This window comes from Frieseomelitta varia, unplaced genomic scaffold (assembly GCF_011392965.1).
Source record: "Frieseomelitta varia isolate USP_RPSP 00005682 unplaced genomic scaffold, Fvar_1.2 scaffold_228, whole genome shotgun sequence".
In the NCBI taxonomy this organism is placed as follows: Eukaryota; Metazoa; Arthropoda; class Insecta; order Hymenoptera; family Apidae; genus Frieseomelitta; species Frieseomelitta varia.
The window spans coordinates 654,653-681,935 of record NW_025109955.1 but is presented as its reverse complement, the minus strand read 5'-3'; the positions used below and the strand labels follow the sequence as shown (position 1 = coordinate 681,935).

The 27,283-nt window shown below is 36.8% G+C and overlaps 1 protein-coding gene and 1 long non-coding RNA gene across 4 annotated transcripts in view; one reads left to right on the top strand and one right to left on the bottom strand.

Moving 5' to 3' along the window:
* LOC122527605 (protein O-mannosyl-transferase TMTC1-like) overlaps positions 1–27,283 on the top strand; it is a 348,996-nt gene that overhangs the window by 190,718 nt on the left and 130,995 nt on the right. For all 3 annotated transcript variants that reach the window (XR_006306375.1, XM_043651935.1, XM_043651936.1), the window contains exon 6: positions 3,249–3,352. Coding sequence is in view for 2 of the 3 variants with exons in the window: in XM_043651935.1 (XP_043507870.1) it covers positions 3,249–3,352 (104 nt within the window). In the remaining variant the exon portion in view is untranslated. The remainder of the gene's footprint in view (positions 1–3,248; positions 3,353–27,283) is intronic.
* Positions 1,671–13,197, bottom strand: LOC122527606. The gene is made up of 3 exons (XR_006306376.1): positions 13,114–13,197; positions 10,582–10,583; positions 1,671–1,680 (listed from the first exon to the last, which is right to left on the bottom strand). It is a non-coding gene; the product is annotated as an uncharacterized LOC122527606 (long non-coding RNA).

The window sequence follows — 27,283 nt, the reverse complement described above, 5'->3', positions numbered from 1 at the left end:
TATACTATTATACTATTTATTATACTATTATATTAGTATATAACATAATATACTATTATACTATTATATTATACTATTATATTAATATATATTATTATATACAGCATATCGTTATTACAATACATATTAATATCTCAGAAAATCATCCATCACACACACACACACACATTCTGTTCTCGCGATGCATCGTTGCATCAAGTATCGCATCCAAAGTCAATAGAGACAATTCGTATAGAGACACTCGTACAACGAGATCTTATCAAACCATCCCAACGCCGAATATCCATCGTACGAACGGAAAAATGAAACGCGAGTCGACCCGGCATGAAAACACGCGACAGAGCGGATGGTCGTCGAGCTCCCGCGAGAAATATATTCCCAGGCGTGTGCAGGGAGAGGTTATAATACCACCTCGGGCATTCCCGGAAGGCTAACAAGAGGGAATTCCGGCGGGCATGCGGTCCAGTGACGTTCCGCGCGCATCGGATATTTACTGAAATTGAATTTCTGTCTCGTTGTTGGTGCTCGTGGCCGTGGGTCAAGCCCGACTCCTTGCCGACGTAACGCGATATATATATATGTCCTCTCCCTTCTCTCCTTCGACGAGACGAAGACGTCAGCTGCCAGCAGGACGGCGGGCGCCCATGGAACGAGAGAGATTGTTCGAGACGTCGAGATAGGAGGATAGGTGTATCGAGTGCACGTACGTAACGGTGGCTTCGCCGATCGAAGAAGAATATGAATACCTTGGATTGGCAGACATTGTCCGGCTGTAGAACCCTTCTAGAATCCACTCGTTCTCCATCCAATACGAAGAACACGCCCGAACAGGAGGATGCGGAAGGCGCGTGGGACGGGGGAAACTCTGGCGAAGACAGAAAGAGAAAGGGTTGATAGAGGGACGCGCGTACGTGGCGAAGTTGGAGAGTAAGGCGTAAAGAGCGATCTCCATCGTGGAGAACGTGGGCAAGGGCCGGTCCTGGCTATCGGACGTGACAGAAATGCGACCAAAGAACCCAGGGGTGTGTCGTTCTCGTACGTAAACGCCCGACGACGACGACGACGTCTCGTTCTACACCGTTGGCATCCCGTTGGAATGTTATCCCGTATATCTTGACGTATTGCGATGGAAATGATTCTTGTTTACAATTGTGAGTTAATGCTACATAGAAGAAGTTTGTATATGTTCCCTTCCCTTTTTCATTTTTAATATTTTCGAAATTATGATAATCTTGAATTGTATTAACATTTTTTTGTATGTTAATTACTTTATGTATTCTTTGACTAAAGTATCATAATAAATAATCTTCTAGTTGTTACTTAATCTCTTTTAATTATGAAACGAGTGTAAAAATTGTCTTATAATTTTTGAACGAAAAATATATATAGCTATGGGCATAGTCTACTATTTTTGAAGTTACGCTAAATACACGTGTAGATAGTTTTCTTGAAAGCATTTTAATATCAGAATAGTTATTCGAAAAATCCATAAATAATCCGACATCCTACAACTACATTCTAAAATATTTTTCCATACGTTTCATATTTTTCAATTTAATTTAACGTAAAATTGAAACGTAAATATGAAATTTTCGTAATTTAATTTAACGTAAAATTGAAACGTAAATATGAAATTTTCATCAGAAGTATTAAAGTAAAACAATTAGTTAAACGTTATAACTTTATAATACTTTATAAACTTATATATATTATTATTATAACTTTATAAACTTTATAATACAATGGACTACACAAGCTTTTATTTAAGTGCACATTTTACGAAAGATTTTAATTACGAGAGATTTTAATCTTTAAAAATACACTGTTTTACATTTAAATAATATTCATCAAAAATTACAAGTCGTTTATTTTGGGCACTTCGTTAGTCATTCTTGATCAAACTAGCGTTTCGTACAATTTTCCACTTCGTTTCAAATTTCTGCTACGTTGAAACGTTCCATAATGCGGGGGATATAAAAGTAACGAAAATGTCATTGCCCGAATTAATTAAGAAGTAGCCAGCGCGCAACTAAGTCGGATAGCGTATTTCCGCGTGAGATTTCTAACCCTGGAGTTTTCTTGTTTCCCGTTTTCCAAGCTGGCTAATGAAACCTTCCAATGCTTCTAGCAGTGTAGCGAGTCATTGAGCCGCGAGTCGAGAGCCTTCTGCAGAAAAGGCTAGTAAGAGGCTCTTCCGCAATCTGGATTCCCTTTTGTTTCACTCTCATTCATCTTTCGAGCCGTGTAAACGGCAGGTAGAAAATTCGCGTTTTAAAGTTTCGTGGATGTTGGTGAAGCAGTTCGTAGGGGACTCGTTGCGGGACTCGGGTCGATACTGCGATTGAAATTACCAAAACGCGTGAAACGTTTCGTTCGATATTTTTAATGATGACTCGAGTTATGAATTTTAACAATTTTTATATCAATAAATTACAAGGGTTTAACTAATGGAGTGTGTAAATAAAAATATCGCATTGAAATGGAATAGTCTAATTCAATGTTTTTTTTAGAATGCGATTTTAAGTAGTACAAGCCGTATTTGGTCAGACGTGTATTCTACGGTTACTTCAGCGAACATATCGTACGAAAATTTTATTGTGCGTTAGATAGAATCTCTTGAAATTTGATTAGCAGTAATAAGGCACATCCCTTGTATTTATATTTTTAATATAATAATATTTAAAATAAATATATACATATATATGCAACTTTTATACTCTGTTTGAAACAATAGTGATATACAATCGTGTTTCTTAACTTGTCTACAAATGCAAGGTGGTCATTTCGAGCATCTTTAGTAAAAGTAATTAAAACAGAAAATTCATTATATCTCATAAACGAAGACAGATAGGACATATATTTATGTGACTTTTCTTCATTATTTTTAGGCGTACAATCAGCTCCCGAATTGGGTCCCACAAGTTAGTAAAATTAGTAAAACCGAAACACCCTGTTAATAAAATTTCCAAGTATTTTATTAAAGTCTACAGTATAATATAAAAATTTATATTAAAATTACTGGCAACGTTATGTTAAAAATCCTGAAGTCTGTTGCTACGTATCTCTACGAGATCAACCTACGACGACAAAAAAAATATCTCGCCAAGATTTACCTTATCATTTCTAAATACCTAATATTTGTCAACAATATAATATCATACGATATTATAGCGGGAAAAATCGCAAAACAAATACTACTCGAAACAATTAAGCATGCACGATTGTTAAAGGATTCCTTTTATTCACAGTTTGGTGTGCTGCTGGTGGTACGTCTCGCCCTCCTTCACGGCACTCTACCGAAGTTCTCGCCGCAGGATAATCCGGCAGCTTTTCATCCCTGTTTCCACGTCAGGTGAGTATCCGCGTAAGTCCTTTATGTTACATGAGTCGTAACGGGGAATCCTATTACAATGTTTCAAAACTCATAGCAGCCGCGGACATACAGAAACCGTATACGGTTGTCGCGTAGCCCCGGAAGTAGCAAGCGGTATCGCGTAAACACACGAAATCAAAACGCCAAATGACCGAACAAATACGCGTTCGCTTTTTTGATTTTGCGATCGTGCGATTCACTTCTGTACGTTCGATTGTTTGATCGAAAAAATTGATCAATTTCACGAGCATCATGTCTGTTTATTATCATCTATTTATTCGTAAGTATCCCGTTTATATCTGGATAGTCCTTCTCTTCTGTGATTTATTTCATTTTATTCAATTTTTTTGACCCAATAGCCACGCACTTTTACGCATTTAAAAAAATATTAGTAACTGTATTAATAAATATTAATAATAAATATAATAAATATTAATAAATGTATATATAACAACTAAGCAAGAAAACATATGAATGTCCATGTATTTTCATAAGTTGTTACATCATGAAGTTAATATCTTTAGATCCATCAGATTATATCCTTCTTCGTATCGTATTGAAATACCTATTTCTTTTTAATTCACCAACGAACACAAACGCCAATGAACCTCATCGGGTATTTTCCTCGACCTAGTCGTCGTGTTCAGAGAAAGTTTCTGTAAGTGTTTCAGCGAATGAAGCAGTCACCTCGAGCGAACAGAACGTCACGTCGAGCTAACGTTTCCTGCAGGATATCCTTCGCCTGTGAAGGATATCTCCCCGTTTCCTGCTTCCCTCGGATAGAGGCCATCGCGTCGTTGCTTTCAACCTGACCCGAATTTACGATAGTGCTCGAGTTAAAACGCCCTGGCGGTTTCCCCTTCCTCTTTAGGCCCAGCGCGATATCTCGAACTTCCGAATTCTTTGCTGCCGATGAATCACTCTCTCTCGGCTCGTGTCCCGGTTAAACCGACTGACTCTCGCCCTCCAGTTTCCCAGCCGCTTACATCTGCCTCGTCCGGCACAAGGTTGGAGAAGTGGAGTCAGTAGCCAGTAGGTTGCATCGTCAAAGAGACCGACGCTCGTGCAACGTTTAAAAAAGCAAAAAAGAAAAAAAAAAAAGAAAAGAAGAACAAATTTTTCGATCGAGTCGCGAGAGACGAGCGCGCTTTCAGCGAGTGTTTGCAAGAGTCTGAAAGAGTCAGGGCTCTTCGATTTCCGATCGTTTCCTTGGCTCAACCTTTGAAACTGGCCCCGGCGTTTATATCGGCGAGCGATTGTCCTTTGGGACATTTCGTTTTTCGAGGTTCTTTTGTTTTTAAATATACGTTTAATTATATAATAAATAAATATATGTGGATACGTTTAAATACATAATAAATAAATATGTGTAGATACGTTTAAATATATAATAAATAAATATATGTAGATAATTTCGGGAGAAAGAACGTCGATCCTTTGCAAAAATATTGGGAGTTGATCTCTTTCGGATGTGAATGTTTATTAATTAGGAATCGTGGTTTTCGAACTGCGTTTTTGGAAAAAATGTCCAGTTTCTCTTTCCTTAACATTTCTAAAAAATATTCTCGTTCGTTCCCAATTTTGTCATTCTCTGTATTCGTGTCCCTTCTTTCTTCGAATATTTCTCAAACGTGATCACAATCACTGTCACAAATTCGTCTTGGATACCTGTTGCAAATTTTTCTGAGTTTTTTATTCTCCAAGTTCTCGTCGTCAATTCTCGACGATCAGCATGGTATATTCCTACGTTTATATTGTTACATAAAATAATTAGATAGTTGTAGCGTTGTTCTCGCAATATGGCAATGAAGGCAATGCACTGTCCAGAGAACAGAACGTTTGGATACCAAACTGTTCCAATAGTAGAACGTTTGAATAGTAGGTATTCCGATACTGCAGATTCTGCTCTGTTCGTAATGACAGTGCTGGATTACAACGGGATTTATCCATACATCAGATACAGAAACGCTGAAACGCTGTTGTCACAACTAACATTGACTACGTTTCTGCGTCTAGCTTATTCTGTTAATTCGACAACTGGTATGTATAGTCCTTTCTATCTGCGTGGTATTTTTACTACAATCATATTATAAAATAAATTAAACTTGCATCAATCGAACATTGGTCAATTCTAATATTTCTGCAATGTAAATTAACAAAACCCCATAGTTCCAAAAAAATTTTCATTTGAATAGGATGATTTAATGTTCATAACGAAGAAATTTATGTGAACAAGCATAGATGTGGCTAATGAGAAGAACTGTTGTTGGGAACTTCGAATGGCAATAACTCGAATGCGAAAGCACGTGACACGTTTTCCCCGTAGAACCGCAGATATAACCATAAATATTTTAAATCAAGATTCACCAGCTTCCTACTGCAACAAGTCTTTGAATACTAAATATACTTCGTCGCATTTCTAGAATAATAATACCGCAATTATACTTTCGTGTTTTAAAGTCGAAACCCGTAGGTTTCTTCTCACATCGTGTCTTTGAATGTTAAGCAGATTACGCATTGCTGGGATTATGTTCGAAAGTAAAAGTTCGTCCCCAAGTTACCGATAACTAAATAATTTTAATATCTTTTATCAAAGTCAACAGCTGAGAGGACTCAGATCTTTGGATTGAAGAGTGGAAGGGAATATCGTTCCTCTGAAGAGAGATCCATCGAAACAACTGTCACGCTCTTCGACGTGTTTGCGCGGGGACTTAACCCCCCCCAATTATTCACACAACGGTGAAATCGTTAAATCAAACAGCGTGTCGTGCAACCGGTCACATCGAAATCCCACATCCAGTTCATGAAATCTGCCATTGAAAATCCTCCGGAACACACTGGAAACGTACGAACCTGGCAGTGAGCGTACGCGATATTTATTACCGGTCGGTATCAACGCCTATTTATAACATCGCCGTGAGAAAGCCGGGGCCAAAAAACGGGCAATCTGCGTATCAACTTTGGGATCGCGTTATCGGAACGAACGGTCATTCGTTATTGTCACGCGGCGTGATTCTGGCCTGTGATGACGCACATACACACACGCACACACACACACACACACACACACACACATATATATTTATACAGTTTATGAAAAAAGTATTGGAACATCCTTTTTCTTTGAAGTACACACACGCACACACACAATAATTCGATTCTTTGATTTACGCGTATAATATCTTTGTTATAAACTACGCTACGAGAGTAAATTCAATATTTTTCTCAATATTTCACTCTGACGGGGAATGATTGGAAAAACTGTGGAAAAATTGTAGAGTTAATGGAAATGATTTAAAGAAAACATTATTAGAGATTGATAAACACATACACACTTGTGAAAAAACGTATTGGAACGTTCTCTTTCTTTGAAGTAAACACAATAATTCGATTCTTTGATTCGTGTGTATGATTTTTTTGTTGTTTGATGAGAGTAAATTCAACGTTTTCCACTCTGACGGAGAGATTCGCGCGCGGAGAAATTGTACAATTAATGGGAATAATTCGAGAAAGACATTATTGGAGATTGTACAAAAGACATTTGTGGAATAGTTATTAATACACAGAATATTTGAAGTATAACAAAAATAATATTTGTATTTTTATTTCATTTGTAATTCTTCTCAACCAAATTAATTATTAATTATATTAATATTTGATAATAATAATAAAGTCTTGTATTACGAAATTCTATTGATATTCTTCTATTATTATGATATTCTACGATTTTATAAAATTTCAAGAAATTAAAATAACAGTAATATCATAATAAATTATTAATGGACTCGGTGCCAATTCATGTTTCTTCAAGATGCGCCATCGAAAGTTCTAAACAAAATACACTTTTCATATTTAGATGCTAAAAGACACTAACTAAGAAACGTACTTGGTACCGAAACAAACACGCAAAGCCGATACTTTTTCGACACACTGTATATATATATATATATATATATATATACACGGACACGGAATCGAAAACTGGCCGTATTCTATTCCTCGAATAATACAATAATTCTTCCGCGGACAGGGTTGCAGGAAACCCCTGGACGTGTTTCCGGTGTAACGCGGTGGAACGCGAGGTTGCAGGATCAAAAGGAAGTGTACCGGCGCGGCGTCATATCGAGATATCGAAATGGAGCGTTACATCGGGACCGGTTCTATTTTCCCCCGGCCGCGTAAACCACCGGGGACCATATTCCTTTCTCGCGGCGGCGGGGGCAGCTACTCGGGTCCAGTAGTCGATATCGTCAGTCTTCGGGGAGATAGCGGATTCGGAATCAGATTCGCCGGACATGCTCGTCGAACCGTAAAATCGAGTCGTATATTTTGGCATTTTTTCGCCGGCGGTGTTCGAGACGAGAGAAAGAGAGAGACACGTCACGTACCGGTGGATCACCCTTTACTTTCTGCTTCCTAGCGGTCTGTTACATACTTAGGTGGAATTCAGCGTCATAGTGATGGTAATATATATATATATATATATATATATATTCGACGTGTCTAGCCGTTCTCTCCATGTTTGGTTGTCAATTTTGCGACGAGTATTTTTAGGGCTTCAGTGTATTGATAACCGCAGAATATTCGTGAACTAGTGTATATTTTTTATTCAAAAATGCTGATGATTATATTAATATTGACGTAGTGTCATATTGGTACAATACTAGTTATAGTAGAGTTAATTTTGAAAGTCACAATACGATGAAGTGATTTCTTTCAAGTAACTTGAATTTCTACGTGTAATTAAAAAGAAGCAAACTTATGTCTACTTAGGTATATGTCACTTTTTCATGAGGATCGAGGTAACCACAGTTCTACACATGAAATTATCAAACGGTATACGATTATGGTAGTAGAATTATATCAGCGGAGTACGTTCTCGTGCAAACATACTGGAAAGAGAAATCTCCTCTTCCAGAAAAACAGTATTTTTCACTTGCTATCAGCCAATTAAAATTCCAACAGAGGATGAAAACGTCCCGTGGAATTTCATGCTCGTTCGAATCGGCGATGTTTTATTAATTCTTAACGACTGGCCGATTCTGATACGACCTTAAACGTATCTTCAATACGTTTTAATTTCTTGCGCTGGAATGACATGCCACGCACGTTGAGAATTTTTTGTCCCAAAATTGCAATATTTTCTCAGTTTTAACTATATTTAAGTATAACCCAGGCGAAACAAATAATAAATTTATTACTTCTCAATAATCTCTATCCAGTGATTATCGTACCGACGAGTTCAAAATGAAAGTGACGAATTATTGTATACGGTTTGGTCACTCGTTATGGTCCGCAATCAGTTGCCAGCGCAAGTGATTAATCAACATTCCGTCCGTGTCCATCCGGCGACTTACGCGCGTCTTCCGACTTATACGTTGCGCCATGAAGAAAAAAGAAAAAGAAAAAAAAAATCCATCGATTCGCGATTATTCAGTGAATAAAATCATATAAACACTTTCCAAGCCGCTGGCTCTCCCTGTATCGTACACCCACTCTCGGCGAATCGCTTCGAATCGATCCGTGAAAATCCACAGCCACGTTAAACGAATCCTCGTTAACCGTCGATGCGAGGAGAAAGAGAGAGAGAGAGAGAGAGAGAGAGAGAGAGAGAGAGCAAAGAGTTGGAAGCTTTACTTAGCGGAAGTACAGCCGGAGGAAACGCTCGATAATTTTAGCATATTGAAATATTGTGCCGTTCTTTTCGCGTCGTTCTTCCGCTGTATCAGCGTATCGGGAACCGCGGTGCCGGTTCCTCCTTTTCCCTTCGAACTCTGCTCTGCCGTATTTATTCTTCCTCTCCCCTCGGCCGGTGCCGTGTTTCCCTTCGTCCTTTCTGCGTTTCCTCCTTCGCTCTGACGGCCGCGCGACCGATTGAACTCGACAGAGGGGTTTGTATCGCCCTGCTTCCTTTTCCTCTTCTCGTCTTCCTCCATGGTTCTCCGCCGCGTGGTTCGAGAAGATATTATGCGAAATACTTTCTGCCTTGCTTCGGGGAACCGGTCGGGAATATTTTATGAGATGTATAATTTGGCCGGATGTTTCCCGTCGTTTCGTTGAATTTACGATCGTTCGAGCCTACGCCGAGCTAACTTTCGGGTTAGGTCTCTGGCGGACCTAGATTCGCGATTTCTACACCAAAGTGTCTTTGCATTCCGGGGGGAAGGTTTGATCGATTGTCCGAGTAGTTCGCGACGATCCTTGTCAACGCTCTCGCTTTAGTACCGATTCCGAACAATTCGACTGATGTGTGTAATAGGTTCGTTAAGTGAAAAAGAAATGACAGGAATTTAGACTTGGATGATAATTGGGAAATTGAAAGAGAAATATATAGAAGAATGATTTATTTCGATGTTTATTGGATATTCTGTTTATTTATTTGGAACAGCGAAATGAACATGTTCTTAGAAATATTATATTTATAATATTTTTATGAGTAATGAAATCATAAAAGTGTTTAAAGAAAATAATTGATATTCAACTTTCGTGAGTTGGTATATATGTATGTACAAACGTACATACTATTTCAGGAAGTACATAATATTAGATTGTCCGAAAGATTATTTCGTTTTATTAATGGATAATAAATATCGATACAATATTTTATGTTTTATAGTGTTTTATAGTGTAACTCCATCATTCCAAAATTTTTGTAATTTGCTAATAAAGTATTATTCGAGGTGAATTTTTATGTCACTTGTTAAACCAAATCTTTGGCCACGAAGAGAATTTTTTTAATAAAATGAACAAATAATTGTCAGATGAGACAATATCCAGAGAGTATGGGAGATGTCGATCAAACTCTGATCGCGAAAGAAATGTTTGAGACAATACATTGTGAGATGTTGTATATATCCCTTGTCTCAATCTTAGAACATATTTTACTCCATATTTGTACAACAAAAATAGTACAATATAAATTATAAATTACGTACAATATGCAATATACAATATAAATTGTTGTATTCATACAAAATAAATTTGAAACATACTTTATATAATAAAAACTTATTGATATATTACATACTAATACGTATGATAACATTGAATTAAATACAATACATAGAATATAATTAAATACAATAAATGTGACACATACTTTATGACTCTTAATATATTAATATTATATTCTAAAACATGTACATACGATAATCCACGACGAGTATGAATATTAAAAACAAAAGTGCCCTAAGACTTTCGAACGAAACATCTTTCAGGGATGGAAAGATTGATATAAAAAAAATTCATCAAGAGCAGGAACGTAAAAAAATTTTCCACGAGAGATACACCGTGTGCGTGTAGGTTTCGCAGCTGATTCTCTACAGCAATTCTCTCTGTTCTTCTCCTCCAGAGGATTCTAGACACTTGCCGGCCTCACATGTACGGCACACATGGCAGGGCGCTAGCCGACACGTGTCTCGGGGATGACGGTGCAAGTCGTGAAAATTTGTGGAAAGCGTGATATTTCGTTTTCCAGCCGTCCGTTAATATCGCGCGACCTAGAAAGATTTGCGAAATTACTTCGCCGCCGCGCCAAGGCGGATGGATGGGATCCGCTCGCTACTATGAACAGCGGTCGTAACATATTTTAGGGGCGAAGACGCTTCGACACGTGTCACCTCCGCGTAAATCGTGTGAAGAGTTGTCGAGGAAACTGCACTTTTCTGCACTGTCAATGAAAGTGTAATTACGTTACGTTGTAGTTGGAATATTGAAAGAGTTTCTGGGTGTCGATGTTCAATTTTGTTCTATACTTGAAATGGAAATCTGTGAAGTAAAGAGATATAAAAGTCAAACGAATACCTCGTTTAGTTGGTCTCATAGCAGAAAAATTGTTTGATTTGTTTGTCGATTTTGTCTTCGATTTTCTATGTTATAAGACATTTTGATAGTCAGAAACGAGATCGCTATTCTTCAAAATAATCTGCATATTCAATTTATCGTCCAATGGGAATTGTCTCTATGAAAGTAACTATTGTTACGAGTCTTATGAAATTGCTCCGGGATAAAACATCAAATACAAACGAATTTTTTCTTCAAAAATATCGAAATGTATTAAACAAATATCATAGATTGTTAGAATATTCTGTTACTTTTCTGAAAAAAAGGACAAATGAATAAAATTTATTTTTGTTGGAAGTTTCTTCGATCAGTTGTTCTAAATATATAAAGTATTTTCGAATTATCACTAGAATCTATTTCTATTTGAATTAAATATGTACGATCGATGTCGCTTTGTTTAACATGGTTTTAACAATGCAGCTCTCGTTTATGATATAAAAGAACCGATGAATAACGGACCAGTCGTCGATTATCGCTCAAACAGTGCGTTTTTAAAGTTTCCTTGTCAATAAATAAACGCTGTTGGCCTCACATGCTTATTAAATAAACAGTTTCTTTTTCATCGTGCTTTGGTGGTGTTTAATATATAGCTTCGCAAATATTACATATTGCCTGAAATATCTCGAATCAACATTGAAAATTTGAAAGAATAAGAGATCCGAAAGAAATTTCGAAAAAATTCGATGAAATTGTCGAATGCTTTCGACGTTTCGACTTGAATAAAAGAATTTATTTTTAAAATTTCATCCCGAGTTAATTGCCTCAAGTAACCTGAAGTTCTTTTATTTACTCCGTTTGAAATATTCTATTCCGTTTGAAAGTTCTCTTTTCTCGAAATGTTTCACTAGCGCGGTATTTTGTTGAAACAGAAATGTTCTTTCAAAAATTTCAAACTTCCACGAAAGTTTACAATGCAATGTGGAAAAAATATCAGAGAAAGCAGAAAAAGAAAATAACAGTTTGCAAACCAAGTCTTCTTTCATCCTTTGTACACGGTTATACTTGATGTTTTACATCAAATAATCCTTTTGACATCGTGATCCCATGAAATATTCATTTAAAATTAAGTAACTTCATTAATCCGCAAAATTAAGAAAATTGACTATCATGATCGTGACCGGTCGACAATGTGTTAATATATACACGTTACACAGAATCAATCACTTCTATCATTGAAAAGAGTTAATTAAAGGAGTGTATATTAGATTTAGAAGAATGAATTACTCGAGCAAAGTCAAAATTAACATCGAAGAGTAATACACTCATTTTTCAACTCCTGTAAAGAAAATCGATAGTCATTAAATTCACATTAAAGGAAAACCATAAAACCATAAAACCATAAAACAGGTACAAAGGATTCTTAGACTTCCTAGGAACTGCGCGATCTTTAAAGGGATTAAGGCTGTTGCTACCTGAAAAATTATAAATGACACTTTTAACATGCAGTTGAAATTGTAGAAGCATTATGATTCTTCCTAATTACTATTTTACGTGAATATACAGAATGTCCATAAAGTTTCTTTACAATTTCAAAAATTTATTACGGAGGCAAATGAAATGACAAATAAGTGAAAATTACTACAAAATGAGATATATATACTTATGTTTTTACTGCTTCATTTAATATATCTCTATATTACCATTAGTTTCACGAAGCACATCAAGACAGTATATTCGATTTCCTACACGATCGATGTTTTTCTCAAATGTTCTTGGTCGTCCTTCATTTGTCGAACACTGTCCTTGTCACGTCTCATTTTCTAATATTTTCCACTTACTTCTATTTTTTCATTTGCTTTGTAATAAATTTTTGAATTTGTAATATCCTGTATTCCTTGTCCACTTCACACAACACTGTTGTAAAGGACTCTCTTACCTGAGCTAATGAATGCATGAACGTAATGGAAAGGACGCATCCCTGGGTAGTACCATTAGGCTCATAAAGTAATTGTCAGAATTATTTAACGCGACTAATCTTTGCCTAATGGCTAGGGATGTGCGGGTATCCAAAATTTCGGGTTCGAGTCTGGCTTATACAAGTCGCTTTTCAAATTCGATCCGAAATCGTCGGGCTACCCGACTTTGTGTAAGCCCGAGCCAAACAGTCGGGTACTCGTAATTTCGGGTACCTGAATACCCCTACCAACGACACATCTTGACCAATGACAAATTACCTGCCTTGTGATTGGGTAGGGCACAACAAAGAGAGTCAGCCGTATATAAGACGAACTGCGAGTGAACGAAGAATCAGAACGTTGTTACTTTGTTCATATTCGATTAACGAAGAATCAAAGAGTCCAAGTTTACCATGGAGTACATTACGGAAAACCAGAAGCAAATGTTCTACGAAGAGAAGAATCTCTACGATGAGGATCTCTACGATGAGGATCTCTACGAGGAGGATCTCTACGAGGAGAATCAGAGGTGCAACTTCACACCTTCTCCACGACAAGACGAAGCAACCACGGAGACTAGCCATGAGCTGTCATGGTTCCGTTGGCTCTGGAATTACTTCATCCAGTTTCTCGTCATCGTCTTTACCATCGTTGGGACCTTGTTCTGCATCGCCTTGTTCATTATTGAGATCTTGGTCATCGCTGTCATCAGCATTGTTGTGTTCGCGGTCCTCATCGTCGTCGCCATTGTCGTGTTCGTGGTCCTCGGCTTCTTCACCGCCATTGCAGTCGTGCTCCTCATCTCCATGGAGGTCGCCAATGCAATCGAAACACAGTCAATACTAGAATTATGCCGAATGTTAATAAACTATTGAGAAGGCGAACAAGATCATCTTGGAAGAATTGCCAAGGAACCATTCGCTGTCTGGCAAGGCTTCGTTGAATCTCTCCATGCAACTGGAAACTCGGATGATGCTCATCCAACTGCAGCTGTCAACCATGACTTCAACCTCTCCATCATTCAATCAAACGAGCAGTAATATTACCAGATGGTATGGATGGAAACGGATCGCCCTCTGCGAAGAAGACGGTCCACCGTGCTGACTACGCCGTAATCACCACTCTCTTTTGCAAGTCGTACAATGTTAATATTCATTTTTAGTTATTATATACATTTGTATTTAATTTAAGTATCAAGTGAAATTTTTGAAACTTTGTACAAGTTACTAATTAGTTATTTTAATAATATAATTGTATGATTAGAATGTAGTTTGATAACATGTAATTTCTATAATATTCTTAAATGTTCTATAATAATTTCTATAATTTCATAAATATTCTTTAATCTATTTAATATTTCAAATAATTCGAATTTTTTTTTTTTATTATTCATTATAAAATGTTATTCATTATAAAATGTTATTTATTGAATTTTAACGCTTATTTTGATTCATAAAATGTACAATAGATCGACGTTTTGTTCTAATAAAACTGATACATCCTGTATGCATATTTAACAAGCACATGAATAAAAGCTCATTTTTTCACAAACACACACGTGTATTAAATACCTTTGCAAAAGTTCCCACAATAGTTTTCCTATTTCCAATATAATATTTATTATAAGGTAGAAATATACGCTCGTCAAAGTATTCGAACTCCATCTGCATTATGAACTTTTCTTTTGTTCGAAATTATACTAGTGGTTACCATAGATCGTGATATATTGTGGAGTGAAAGTACATAATGTCTGTATGGAAGGATAAGTGTGACGAGTATGCATGTATTGTAGTGTGGGATGGTCTGAATGTTTTGTTTCGTGGTAGAAGAGAGGGCGAATGAGAGAAAAGTATGCGAGAACAGTTGAGAGCGAGCATCGTGAAAAAACAATTGTGATTGCGAGGATGTCCGATGAGAAGCGAGAGTGAATAGAGAGAGTGAATTAATGAGAGATAGATACTTTATACATTTCATAATTTATATGTATTAAACCCATTAACTATAAGTGTATTTTTATTCGATCCACTAACACGTTGTAGGTCGATTCCACGTTATTATAATTTATTTTTTATTTCGTTGTGGAACGTGTTATTTTTCATATCCAACATGGAAATTTTCAAAATTTCGTACGAAACTAAAAATGGATTTCAATGATAAGGGGCATATATCTTTGATCTTCACGAATCATTCTCAATTTCTCAGATATTTGTGAAATTTAGAATCTTTCTGTTTCATCGTCGGAAGATAAGATAAGAATATACTTGCCGTACTTTTTTCATTCCTGTAATCTTTGATCAAACATAACCAAAGTATCCGGAATAAAATAAATTAAAAAATGAAATAAAATAAAATAAAATAAAAAAACTGGAATTAAAATAAAATTTAAAATTGCCTTTTATATTTTGCTTCAGATTCATCATACATTAATAATATAATTAATAATATAATATATTAATATATAATATATATAATTATTATATATATTATATATATTATTATATATATAATTATTATATATATTATATATATTATTATATATATAATTATTAATATATAATATATAATAGAATAATATTATAATTAATAATTAATAATATATCATACATTAATAACATAATTCATCATACATTAATAATATAATATATCATACATTAATAACATAATTCATCATACATTAATAATATAATATATCATACATTAATAACATAATTCATCATACATTAATAATATAATATATCATACATTAATAACATAATTCATCATACATTAATAATATAATATATCATACATTAATAACATAATTCATCATACATTAATAATATAATATATCATACATTAATAACAATATTGATAATTCTTATCACTTCAGATTCATCATATATTAATCCTCTGTGAAAATTAACACGACCAGTATAACACATAAACTTACGTTGTTTAGTGACATTCCTCAGTATCAATTTTAATGAATTGGAACACTATCATTGAGAACCAATCTCAAATATTTTTCCTATTTTTCATTCCTAATAATCAAATATTTAAACGTAATGGTTGCTCCTAATTTTTATGAACCTCGAAGATTATTCGTTACTGTAAAGGGAGGCTTCCATTTCGTCGCTACTCGACGCGCAGAAAATGACTGAAACGTGCCGAAGAAGATTTGGCGAAAACATTTAGAACGCAAGCAAGCATCGTGCTTCAAGGGTGAGCGATGGTGTCGAGCAAAGTGGCCGAGGCAATGTGAATTTCGTTACCGTTGCTTATTCTCGCGAAATGTAGCAATTATGGCTTTATCGCGGCAGGCACGGAACTACAATTTTCGATACTCCGCTCGTTATTTTCGCTCTTGAGTTACGACTCGAACTACCTCGACATCGATCATAATTCCTTCGGACGTCAGTTGGCAATTTGTCATCGTTGTGTTCATCGCGAATTTTCAACGAAAATTTTCTTCCTTTCACGGTGTGTAATTAACGACGCAGATTTGGAGAAGCTTCGCGAGAAATACTCACCAACGCGCGCATTCGTAATTCGCATTTACAAAGTTACATCCGTCGTGGAATTGTTGCTGACATTTATATAACACTTTGAAACGTAAATTAAATCATAATTCCACGTTACAATATGGTATGATTTTCATCGAAATATGTTCGGCATGTATTCGGGTTGCACGTCTCTCGTGCCGCGTGCTTAACTAATCTATGTGAAAGTATACTTAAAAAGTGTGAATGTGTTTGCCTGACAGAGGAAGCAGTGACATTATTTAATGTCTGATAATATTTCCCTGCACACGTTTTAATTCATTCCCCTAAAAAGAAAGTTTCTTAAAGTAAATATTAGTTACTATATTCTGTATATTTTATATAGTTTTTTGTATTACGTGTGTTCAGTACAATTCTGCACTTTAACTGAAACTCGCGCGAAATAAATGAAGCACAAAATACACAAATTTTTGGTTTCTGTTTAAATATTCGACGAAAAAAATCACTTAAGTTTTTAAAAGTACATCGTTTTAAATTTATAAAATAATGAATTAGTAATTTTGATCACTTTGGATTTTTCAAACAGAGTTGGGCATTATTCGAATAAAATTTTATTCGAATAAATCTTTTAATAAATTCTTCGAATAAATTTTTAATAATTAAAATTTTATTCGAAGAATTTATTCGAAGTTTTATTTGAAGAATTTATTCGAAGATTTATATTCGTAGAATTTATTCGAAGATTTATTCGAATAAAATTTTATTCGAGGAATTTATTCGAATAAAATTTTATTCGAAGAATTTGTTCGAAGTTTTATTCGAATAAAATTTTATTCGAAATCGTTATTCGTAAAATTTTTCCTCGAATAAAATCGTTATTCGTTATTTACGAATAAATTTGACAGTATTTTATTCGTTATTCGTTCGAATAAAATAGGCCCAACTTTGTCTTCAAAGATCAAAATTCCCTGCAAGTACCTAAAAAATATCTGCTGTCCATTAATATGCAAACATTGCCCGAATGCAGGTTTATTATTCTCCAGCGTTCTTAGGGAATACACGTTGTCAATCCAATACAATTACATCGCAGTATACAACTACGCTGAATATTTATATCACAATACAGTGTATAGTGGACGAAATTCACAATACACAATGAACAATTCAATGCGTCAAAGAACCCACGACGATCTTTGATAAGTATCACGAAAGAGTATGCATGAAAATGTGAGAAGTGACTGAAGTAGGATGCAAATATGGGGTCTAGAGGGTTTTTAACAAGTATCGCGAAAGGATATACACGAAAATGTGAAAGACGACCGAAGTGGGATGCAAATGTGGGATCTAGAGGGTACAGCCGGTTGATGAACTGCGTTGCAACAGCATCACGTATCCATTTCGTGTGACACGTTTCGTTACGAGACACGTCAACGGTATTACGATCCGTCTTTGCGTCTTTGCCAACTTATTTTATCCGCGCGCGTACATGTATACGCGTCGTTCGGCGAGAAATATTAATCCATATGATCGGAAGCTGGTACTTCAAAGTGTTCTCCGCATCAAACACGAGGCGACGGTCAATTTTTGCGAGGTATTCCCTCCGTTTTTAGCGGCTCAGCGTCGCTGCTGAATGGTATTATCCGAAAGAGAATAAACGGGACGCCAATTGAATTTCGTTTTCTCGAATACAGAGAAATACACTGCACCGAGCGCGCACTCGGCCTGAAAATTTATGAAATGCCGCGAGCTGAAAGTCCGCCGTTTGGTAATCGATTGTTGGCCATTGGAGGTATTATTAACTGTTTATGGGCGCTATTGACTCGGTACAAGAAGGATTAACCAAGGATTTCCGTGCTTCGCCACGTTCGAAGGAATTGCCAAATTACTGTTTTTCTTTTTCTTTTTTTTTTTCTCAAATGAATTGGAAAACGTTTCGCAGATTTCCTGTGCTAATGATATTTGCTTTGTTACTTAGTAAATTCTCTGTTAAACTTTACGACTAATGATATTTGCTTTGTTACTTAGTAAATTCTCTGTTAAACTTTACGACTAAACTGCACAAATTTTCGATTCCTTTTTTTTTCAAATTCGTCGCGTCGTCTAGTTACAATGTTCCTCTTTTCCAAATTGTTTTCAATTTCAAGTACGTGAGTATGATACAAGTCCGCAAAAATTTATCTACGTCAAATCTTCGAGCGTACATTATGTCTGTCGATATTAAATATAGTACAAGATATCAAAATATCAAAAATTTATTGCCTATGGTTCTCGACAATTTTTACAATACAGTCGACCTCGAAATGATACACAAACGGAACGTCTGTTTGCGGAAATATCCGAGAAAATGTTTACTCGACTTCTCCTTTCACGTTGATTGTCGTTATTGCGCAGCGTGCAACTTGTTACGATTTAAGAACTATTCAGATGTTTTTCTCAGAAAATTTACGTGTTCTGTTTTTTCTTTTGTGCATTTAATATTGTGGCTTGAGGAAAGCTTGATTTACGATAAAGTACACGATCATTTTGAACAACTGTTTCACGGTGCACGAGCGTCAGGGATAGACTCGGAATAATTTCACGTTGGTTATTATCGCAGTTTGCAGCATTCTTAAATCGCCACGGAAGTTGGTTGGAATTTATTTAGCTTCATTCATGGACAACTTTCTTTTTACAGCTGCTTCACGGTTGAAGATATTTTTGCAAACGTATGTACGTGCATATGAAACTGATTAATTCACAGTGTTTTGAATGGTTCTTCAATTGAACGTGATTAACGTAACTTTCAAATGCGAAGAGAAGCATTTAAAATGGTAACCGAGGAAACACTCTGATTATTAATCTACAGACGTTCGAAATATGAATTCATACTTTTTTGCGAGTTCGGCTAAATAAATCGAAATAAAAATCTCAGTTTATTCGGTAAATATTGTAACGAGCATATCACGTATTTTCGAAGCTTTAAATTTCCCATGAATACGTGTAAATCCGCGGTGTAATGGTTATATCGTGTGTAAAATATTGCTTTGATCTATAATCTGTATTAACTGTTAAATAATGAATTCGCATCGATTCGTTCAATTTTAAGATTCGAGGATTATCGGAAAAACTCTGTAGTCGAACGTTACTTTTCAAATGTGGATTACTATTTTTTGACCGTTCGTGCATTGAAAGCATGCATTCGTGAATTTCGCGAGAAGCCATTAGTGTTTGAATTTATCGTTGGGAAAAAATTTAAGAAGCATAACACGTGGTGTTAAATATTCAGAAACGTACAAAGGACCCGACAGATCTTCAGGTTGAAAATTCAGCAGAATGGTCACGTCCCTCATCCGAGCTATAATTCTCAATTTGTTCCTTGAAACGACATTCATTTTTAATATTCAAGAGGGGAGGACTCTTGAGAATTTTCCCTTAAAGACTGTAGGACCCATTTACCGCGAAATTTATAGATTCCCCATAGTTGGAGGAATATATTTAAGGAATTATCGAAGAATGTGCATAAGAAGACGCGCCCGTGCGACGAGGTTTACGATCGATCGGGGAGCCCCGGGTCGTTATTTGCGGTCGGATAATTCGACGAGGCGTTAAATTCGCGGATCTAGTGTCACGGTGGGTAGCGAACGATTAATTTCCCCCTCGATGCTCGAAGCTTTCTACGGAGAGACGTCGCGAAACTCGTCTTCTCGCCGCCGTTCCAACTTTCCCCGTCCATTTATCTATTCAACGTGTCAGCCTTTATTTCCTGTTAAGCGAGACCCACCCCTCTTTTTTTCGCTCGAGAAAATCTCTCGAAGGCGTCTCGTTAACGTATAACACGGTGCGAATTAAATGCACAGGATCGATATGTGCTTTAATGTGACTTGATAAATTAAAGGATAAAAAAAAAAGATGATGCTTTCTTTTTCTTGAAAAAAAAAAGATCTAAATCATTATTTACGTCATCTTCTCTTAATGAGATAGTAATTCATTTTTCTGAAAATTTATCATTCGTTGCGAACTTACATAATGAAGTTGAGAAGATTTTCTAAAGTAGTTCAGATTATAATGGTATTTATGAATTATTTATAAAAAATTACCGAAGTCTCCATAAACTCACTTACTTGCAACATTATTGCATGTAGCTGTTAAATTTAATAATACAGTTGAATCGCTTCGTTTAAATAAATTAAAAATAAATTATATAATTATATTTATGTTATAATTATTTATAACATAAATATAATTATTATAATTATATAATTATAACATTAAAAATTTCAAAAGGAATCTCTCTCTCCATTCATTGAGTTTTGATTTCACACACGCGAACCTGAAATAATATAAAATCAATCAATTTCAAAAGTGCAGGATTAAATCGTTTTAAAACATTTAAGATACGGATAATGCAACGTTGCCCGATATGGCATCGAAGCAATCGAAACACGCGTCAAACCGCTTCTTTATTACACGCGCACACACTTAGTATATAAAATATATCTACATATATATACACGAGCGCGTAGAACGCGGACAATACGAACACTCGTAAATTCACATAAAGCACACAAAGCGCGGAGATAAAATTCTATTTGATAACGTGCTATCGTGCCGAGTGATTATAGAGAAACGATTCGTGAAACGAGGATCAGTATATCCTTCGGCTTTACGAGTTTTCCCCGCTGCGCTGTTTGCACGCGCGCGTATTATAAAGGCCGTAAATCCTCGCGGGAGAAACGCGATTTTTAGATACCGTACCGACAAATGCAACAAACTTTCGTCGATAACAAATATGTACGCGCGAGGCTTCGAAATATAATAAATAGCGATCAGCGCGTACATTGAATTCACGAACTGATCGCAGGAAGCAGGAGATCGCGTGACATTTCTTTCTCTCGACTTTGTCGGCGTTGCGTGAATGTCGAGGATCGGTTGGAGAAATCGGTGTGATCGCTCGAATTCATTCTTACGATGCTGATTTATCGCGATCGTCGGATTCATCCGCGAGATAGGAAACTAGCGATCGTTGCGCGTGAGTTTCCGGCGGATGGATAAATTTCCATTCGATGCAACGGGAGAGGGAGAAAAAAAAAAGTTATTCGTCGTAAAAGCTTTTATGGCGGGAATAAATGTTCCGCGGGAAACAAATTCTTAGTGGTGAGGAACGTGGTTTCATTCCACTCCCGAATCTCCTCTCTATTTTCGTGTTTCTTCGTTCGCTGTCTGTCCTCCTCCATGTTCAGCACGATGGTTTTCGCGAAAATAAAAACGAATAAATAATTTGCACGTGCGTGTGCGTATATACGCGCGTGCGTCTCGATCTGTAAAATTTTCGAGTAACTGCCGTGTAACAGCTGGGACGCGAAAGTTTACTTTAAACTGACGCTTTAATTCGTTTTCCCCTGCTCTCGGTCGGTTTGGTCCGCAGTCGAAGCTGCCTCGTTGCAAAAATATCTCTTCCGGAAAGAGATCGTACGAGTATAAAATAGGAGAGATTAGTAGTTTTGCGAAATATGAACAAAAAAGACAATGTGAGTATGTTCCTCGTTTACGTCATTGGTAAACGAGCGTTACAAGATATATTCATACGCTGGTTAATTTTTCAAAATGTGCTGCAGTATTTGTGACGAAATTGAAATTCATGTGTTATTAACTACGTTAAACCTCTGTTGAATTATTCTGCGATCCGATTACTTTTTAATACATTAATCAATCAGTTATATTAATTTTACAATTGATCGGAGCTACGTCGTACGATGAAGAACTGTAAAACGAAATACCATATCGGTTATTCAAGTTGAACAACAAAAACCAAAATTATATTATCAGAATTATATTATTGAAATATCGAATATTTAACCGACTGCGGACCATAACGAGTGGCCAAATCGTATACAATAATTCGTCGCTTTCTTTTCAAACTCGTCGCTATAATATCACTGGATAGAAATTATTGAGAAGTAACAAATTTATTATTTATTATTGCCTGGATTGTACTTAGAACTGAGAAAATATTGCAATTTTGGGGCAAAAAAACTCTCGACGTGCGTGGCACATTGAAGATTCAAAAAAACGTTCGAAAAATTGGAAGTTTAACAGCAAGTGCGAAGATCATTCACTCGTAAATGAGAGATCGTGGTTGCCATTTAAAATGAAACGTCCAAACATTACTCTGTCCGAGAAAGGGCAACGAGAGGAGAAATGTTATATCATATATACAACGAGTGTAGCGAGAGATAACGCAGTCGCTTTCGGAGGTCGGTCGAGTCAAGTGGTTCGTTCGGAGTAACATAGGAGAAGGCGAAACACAACGACCGATGGAAGAATCGAGACTCTCGGTGAGTGCTCTCGTGGAAAACATCTCGCGGCGTTGATTTAAGCACCGGCACCGAATTTACGATTTAAACGGCACTTTTATACGCTCGTATTCAGGCCACGCGAGTTCGAGTATGAATTCATAGGTGCTTCTTTCTCTCGCGAGTGCTTCTCCCCCCTCCCGTATCCCGTATCGCGGGTTTTCGCGCAATTTATGCTTCGATTCGAGGACCGTCGCCCATCCTCGGGCGAGACAAGCTTTGGCTTTCGTCTGGCAAGAACTCGAGTCGAGAGCAAGCAGTGAATGACAGTGGACTATGGGTAACGCTCTCGTTGCGAATACCACGAGTCCTCTGACTAAAGATCCGTTTGTTCTTCGAATATTTTTCATGCACGAGGATAACGAGTATGCATTCGCTGGTGAGTTAGAATATTTTTTGATACGTTATTTCATTCTTTCGTACTCTGTTTAATGTTCTATCGTTTTATCGTTTAATTTTACTTTATTATTTTTTTAAATTATTATTTTTATAATATTAACTATACTATACTAAATATAACTATAAAATAATATTATACATATAGTATATTATATATATTATATTATATTATAATATAATATATATAACTATATATACTAAATTATATATATTAACTATATAATACTAAATTATATGTACTAATTGTAGACTCGAAACTTAATCCACTTCTATTCTTTTTAAATACTATATTCTTATTTGTCTTTGATTAAGGAGATTCGAGATTTTGGTATCTTTCGAATATAAAATTGTATTTTAAATAATGGATAAAATAATTTCTCACTTATCAGTCATTTTCAAGATGTACATTATATTGCGCAATCAATATATAATGTATTAATTGTCTTTATAATATCAAGACGAGCAACTTCGTTCTTTAAAATTTTCGCACTGAATTTCTGAAGAAAGAAGTTTGCAAGAACTTTCGTGTTATGTGTAATTATAATTAATAACTTTTATAATTAATTATAATTAATAATTTTTCACAAGCAAGATTTTGGTGTCTCTTCAAACTTTCTCCATAAACTCTCATTCATGATCTTTTCTCTTCACACTTTCTCAAGGTTCTTTTCTCAAGTTCCACTTTCTTTTTAAACCCTCGTTGAAGAGAGGCACTCGCCCTTAAAGAGAGACACGTTTCTGTACATACTGTCATACACAGGCAGGTCACTTAGTCTGTCGCAAATACGCTCTGTAAGTACATACGCATATTAAACATGGAACTGAAACTTCTTTCAAAAATCTTGATACTAATCGTGAAAAATGTAGTCAAACAAAACCGATTGATTTCATTCGTTATTTGATTCGACGTTGGTTAAGTAGTATTTTTTCCAGAACTATGGCGTTAAATGAAGCAAATAATAATTGTCCTAAAATTTTCGAGCGGAAATATGTATCTAATCTACAAGTATCTCATAGTTATACGCAGTAAACGTGTCAGAGCAAGTCAAGTCAAGTGTCTATAAATATATCTCCAACAACAGCAAAGCTGTTTCATTCCCCAAAGTGAAGTATCATTTCAATATAAACAACCAAACTCGCGTCAAACCTCAATAATACAATAATCCCCATATTAGGGTCCGTAGTCGGGACCGAATTTTGCGAATTGTGTCGAAACATTTAGTGTCATTGTATTGTGCAAATGTCATGTTTCTTCGGCATAGTAAGATAGCATAGAATGAGATAGTTTTAATTTCAAGAATTGGTGGGGATAGCGACGAAAACTTAAAAGGGGGAAAAATGATTAAGTGTCATAGGTCAAACTTGAAATCGCCAGGACGTCTCTGCAACGCAACCACGTAGAATAGCGCAGAAACGAGATTTTACGATACCATGAAATATTTCATGGCGAAAAAAATCCCCTGCTGGAGAGGAAGGCTCCAATATTCCTGAGGCATCTGCGAAACTGGGCTAGATAATGCGCCACGTTTCATATCATCTTCATCGACTGTCGAAAATCCACTGCGCTGGCGTCAAAAGCGAAGCTCGAAATTTGAAGTCTATTTTCGATTTGATCTTTCTAACAGAAACTGACAGAACAAAACAAAATTATTGATTAACAGCGGTTAATGAAGTTGTTCGTTCTAACGTGTTGTTGCGGACTCAATATTGCAAAGATCATTAACGTAGACGGATGAGAGGGGAAACGTAGGAACCCATTGAGACGATCCGGTGATTTCGAGGCAAAAGGAAAGCAGCGGGAACGCTATTAAGACTTATTTCTGTCTGGTCTCTCTCGAGGGTACACGCGAACGCGAAATGTCTCGGCCATTGAAAATTCCGGCGCTGCGGAGATAAAGCGTTTCTAACAAAGGTAGCATGACGACACCGCTGAGTGCGCGTAATTAGTTATATCCGCCGGGCCTAGCAATGTTCCTGCTTTCTTTTCTTTCTCTTTCTCTCTCTCTCTCCACCTCATTTTCTCTCTCTTCCATTCCTCTGCCTGTCTCTGCAGCAACGAGTCCCCCGCGGTAGTGAATTTTATACTTCGGGACAAAGGAGCGAAGACGATATCAAACAGCTTTTACGACTTTTCCGAGGCCGTGCTGACATCAAAGAATTAGCGTTCGTTAGATCGGCCCGCTCTCTTTGCCCGCGGAGATCATATTTTTGGCTTCGTCCCTCTGAACGCCGCGTGAAATTGTCCGCGCGACTTGAAAAAGCAGCCACTGCAGAGCACGCGTTTCGCTCAACCGTTTCGCTTCTCCACTGTCCGCCTCTGTCGCAGCGTACGCGTATTTGAACTACTGTTTGCGTTGAATGCTTGATGAGTTGATGTTAAACGAGCGATGACCGAGTTTATTGTTCGTGAATTTATTGGAGTGAATTTGTTGCGTTAGAAATGAGAGGATTTAGAATTTATTTTCTTTCTTTCCTTTTTCTGGTTAGGGGAGTAAGTAGACCCTTTTGAATGATTCGATAAAATTGTTCAACTTCTTGGGATTCGGAAGAGGGAATGTTTTTGCCTCTTCCAATTATAATTTGTTGAAGTAATTAGAGAAGATTGCTTTATAGTGCGTTGCATATTATACAATATTTTTATTTTCATATTCTTGCGAACTTGATGCCCACACGTTTCAGTACACCTTCTATGGCAAGGTGTATTCCGTCCTCTGTATTCAAAGTCAATTGGTTATTCAAGGTCACTTCCCTTTTGGTCAACGATTCACGCCCTTAATCTCGTCGAAAGCATCCCTACATCGTCGTAAATTGTCCAACGATCTGTTTACTCCACTAAGCTACATACATTTCATAAAATCATCGCTGCAGCCGCAAACAAAAAATACGAGCGCTTTGAATAAAATTTTTAAACGTCCGAAATTTTTACCGCTGCCAATTCCCGAATTAATTGCATTCGGGGAGATTTGCACTGCAAAATTCATTTCAATCGATGGCAAAAACCCTAGACGAAACATTTCGCGGTCAGTGATTTTCCACTCGAACGCAGAGTGGATTGACGCTGCTGTCCCGCAACAAGCAACGACGTGATGAAACAGAAAATAGGAAGAGAAACCACCGACGAAAAGGGAAGAAAGGGAAGGTAACAACAACGACAACAAAACGAGAGAACAGAAGAGGTTGACTCGCAGAAAGAGACGAGTGTCGGCTACAGAGTATCCAATTAGCCGGTCCTCGACCAAAGACAGTAGACGCCCCGGAGTTTGAAGATTGCCTACGGCCGTCTTGGCCTACAACTTTGTTTCCAATTCTCTCTTTCTCTCTCTCCTTGGTAGTTCGTACGTGTGCGACTCTCGACTTATCCAGCGGTCGCGTTTCCACGAGGCGTTACGGTTTCTAGTGCGCGCGAGGACTACTTACGTCCGCTTGGTTGGCCCTCAACGGGCATCGTTGCGAGTCCACCCCCTTTTCAAACGCGTTCTCCCTTCTCTCGTTTCGTTCGAGGTTTCTCATTCAAGGCTACGAGGCGGCCGGAAAACCGTCTGCACGACCGTGGATCATGCAACGAAAGGGAACGTCGTACGTTTTTTCGAGGGAGGCGATGGCAACGTCTGCGTTGAGGAGAGAGGATCGCCTCCGTGGATACTTCCGACTGCTCTGTCTCTCTCATTCGCGCGATATTAAAGCTCGCTTCGCTGCGTTACACGCGGCCGGAATCGTAATATCGCGAAAAGTTGTACTCAGTCGTGCGAAACTGCGAATTAGTGTCGAATAATCGACTGAAGAATTTAGGTGACGACATAACACGGCAGCCAGGGGGTTGAAAAGGAGTTTCAGGCGAAGGGAGATTTATTCCACGAAACCACTTTAATCGCCAAAACATTTATATGCAAATTAATTACTAATTAGTAAATTTGGAAGAATGTTCGTTTTTATGTTTGAATAAAGTTTGAAATGTTGTTTGAC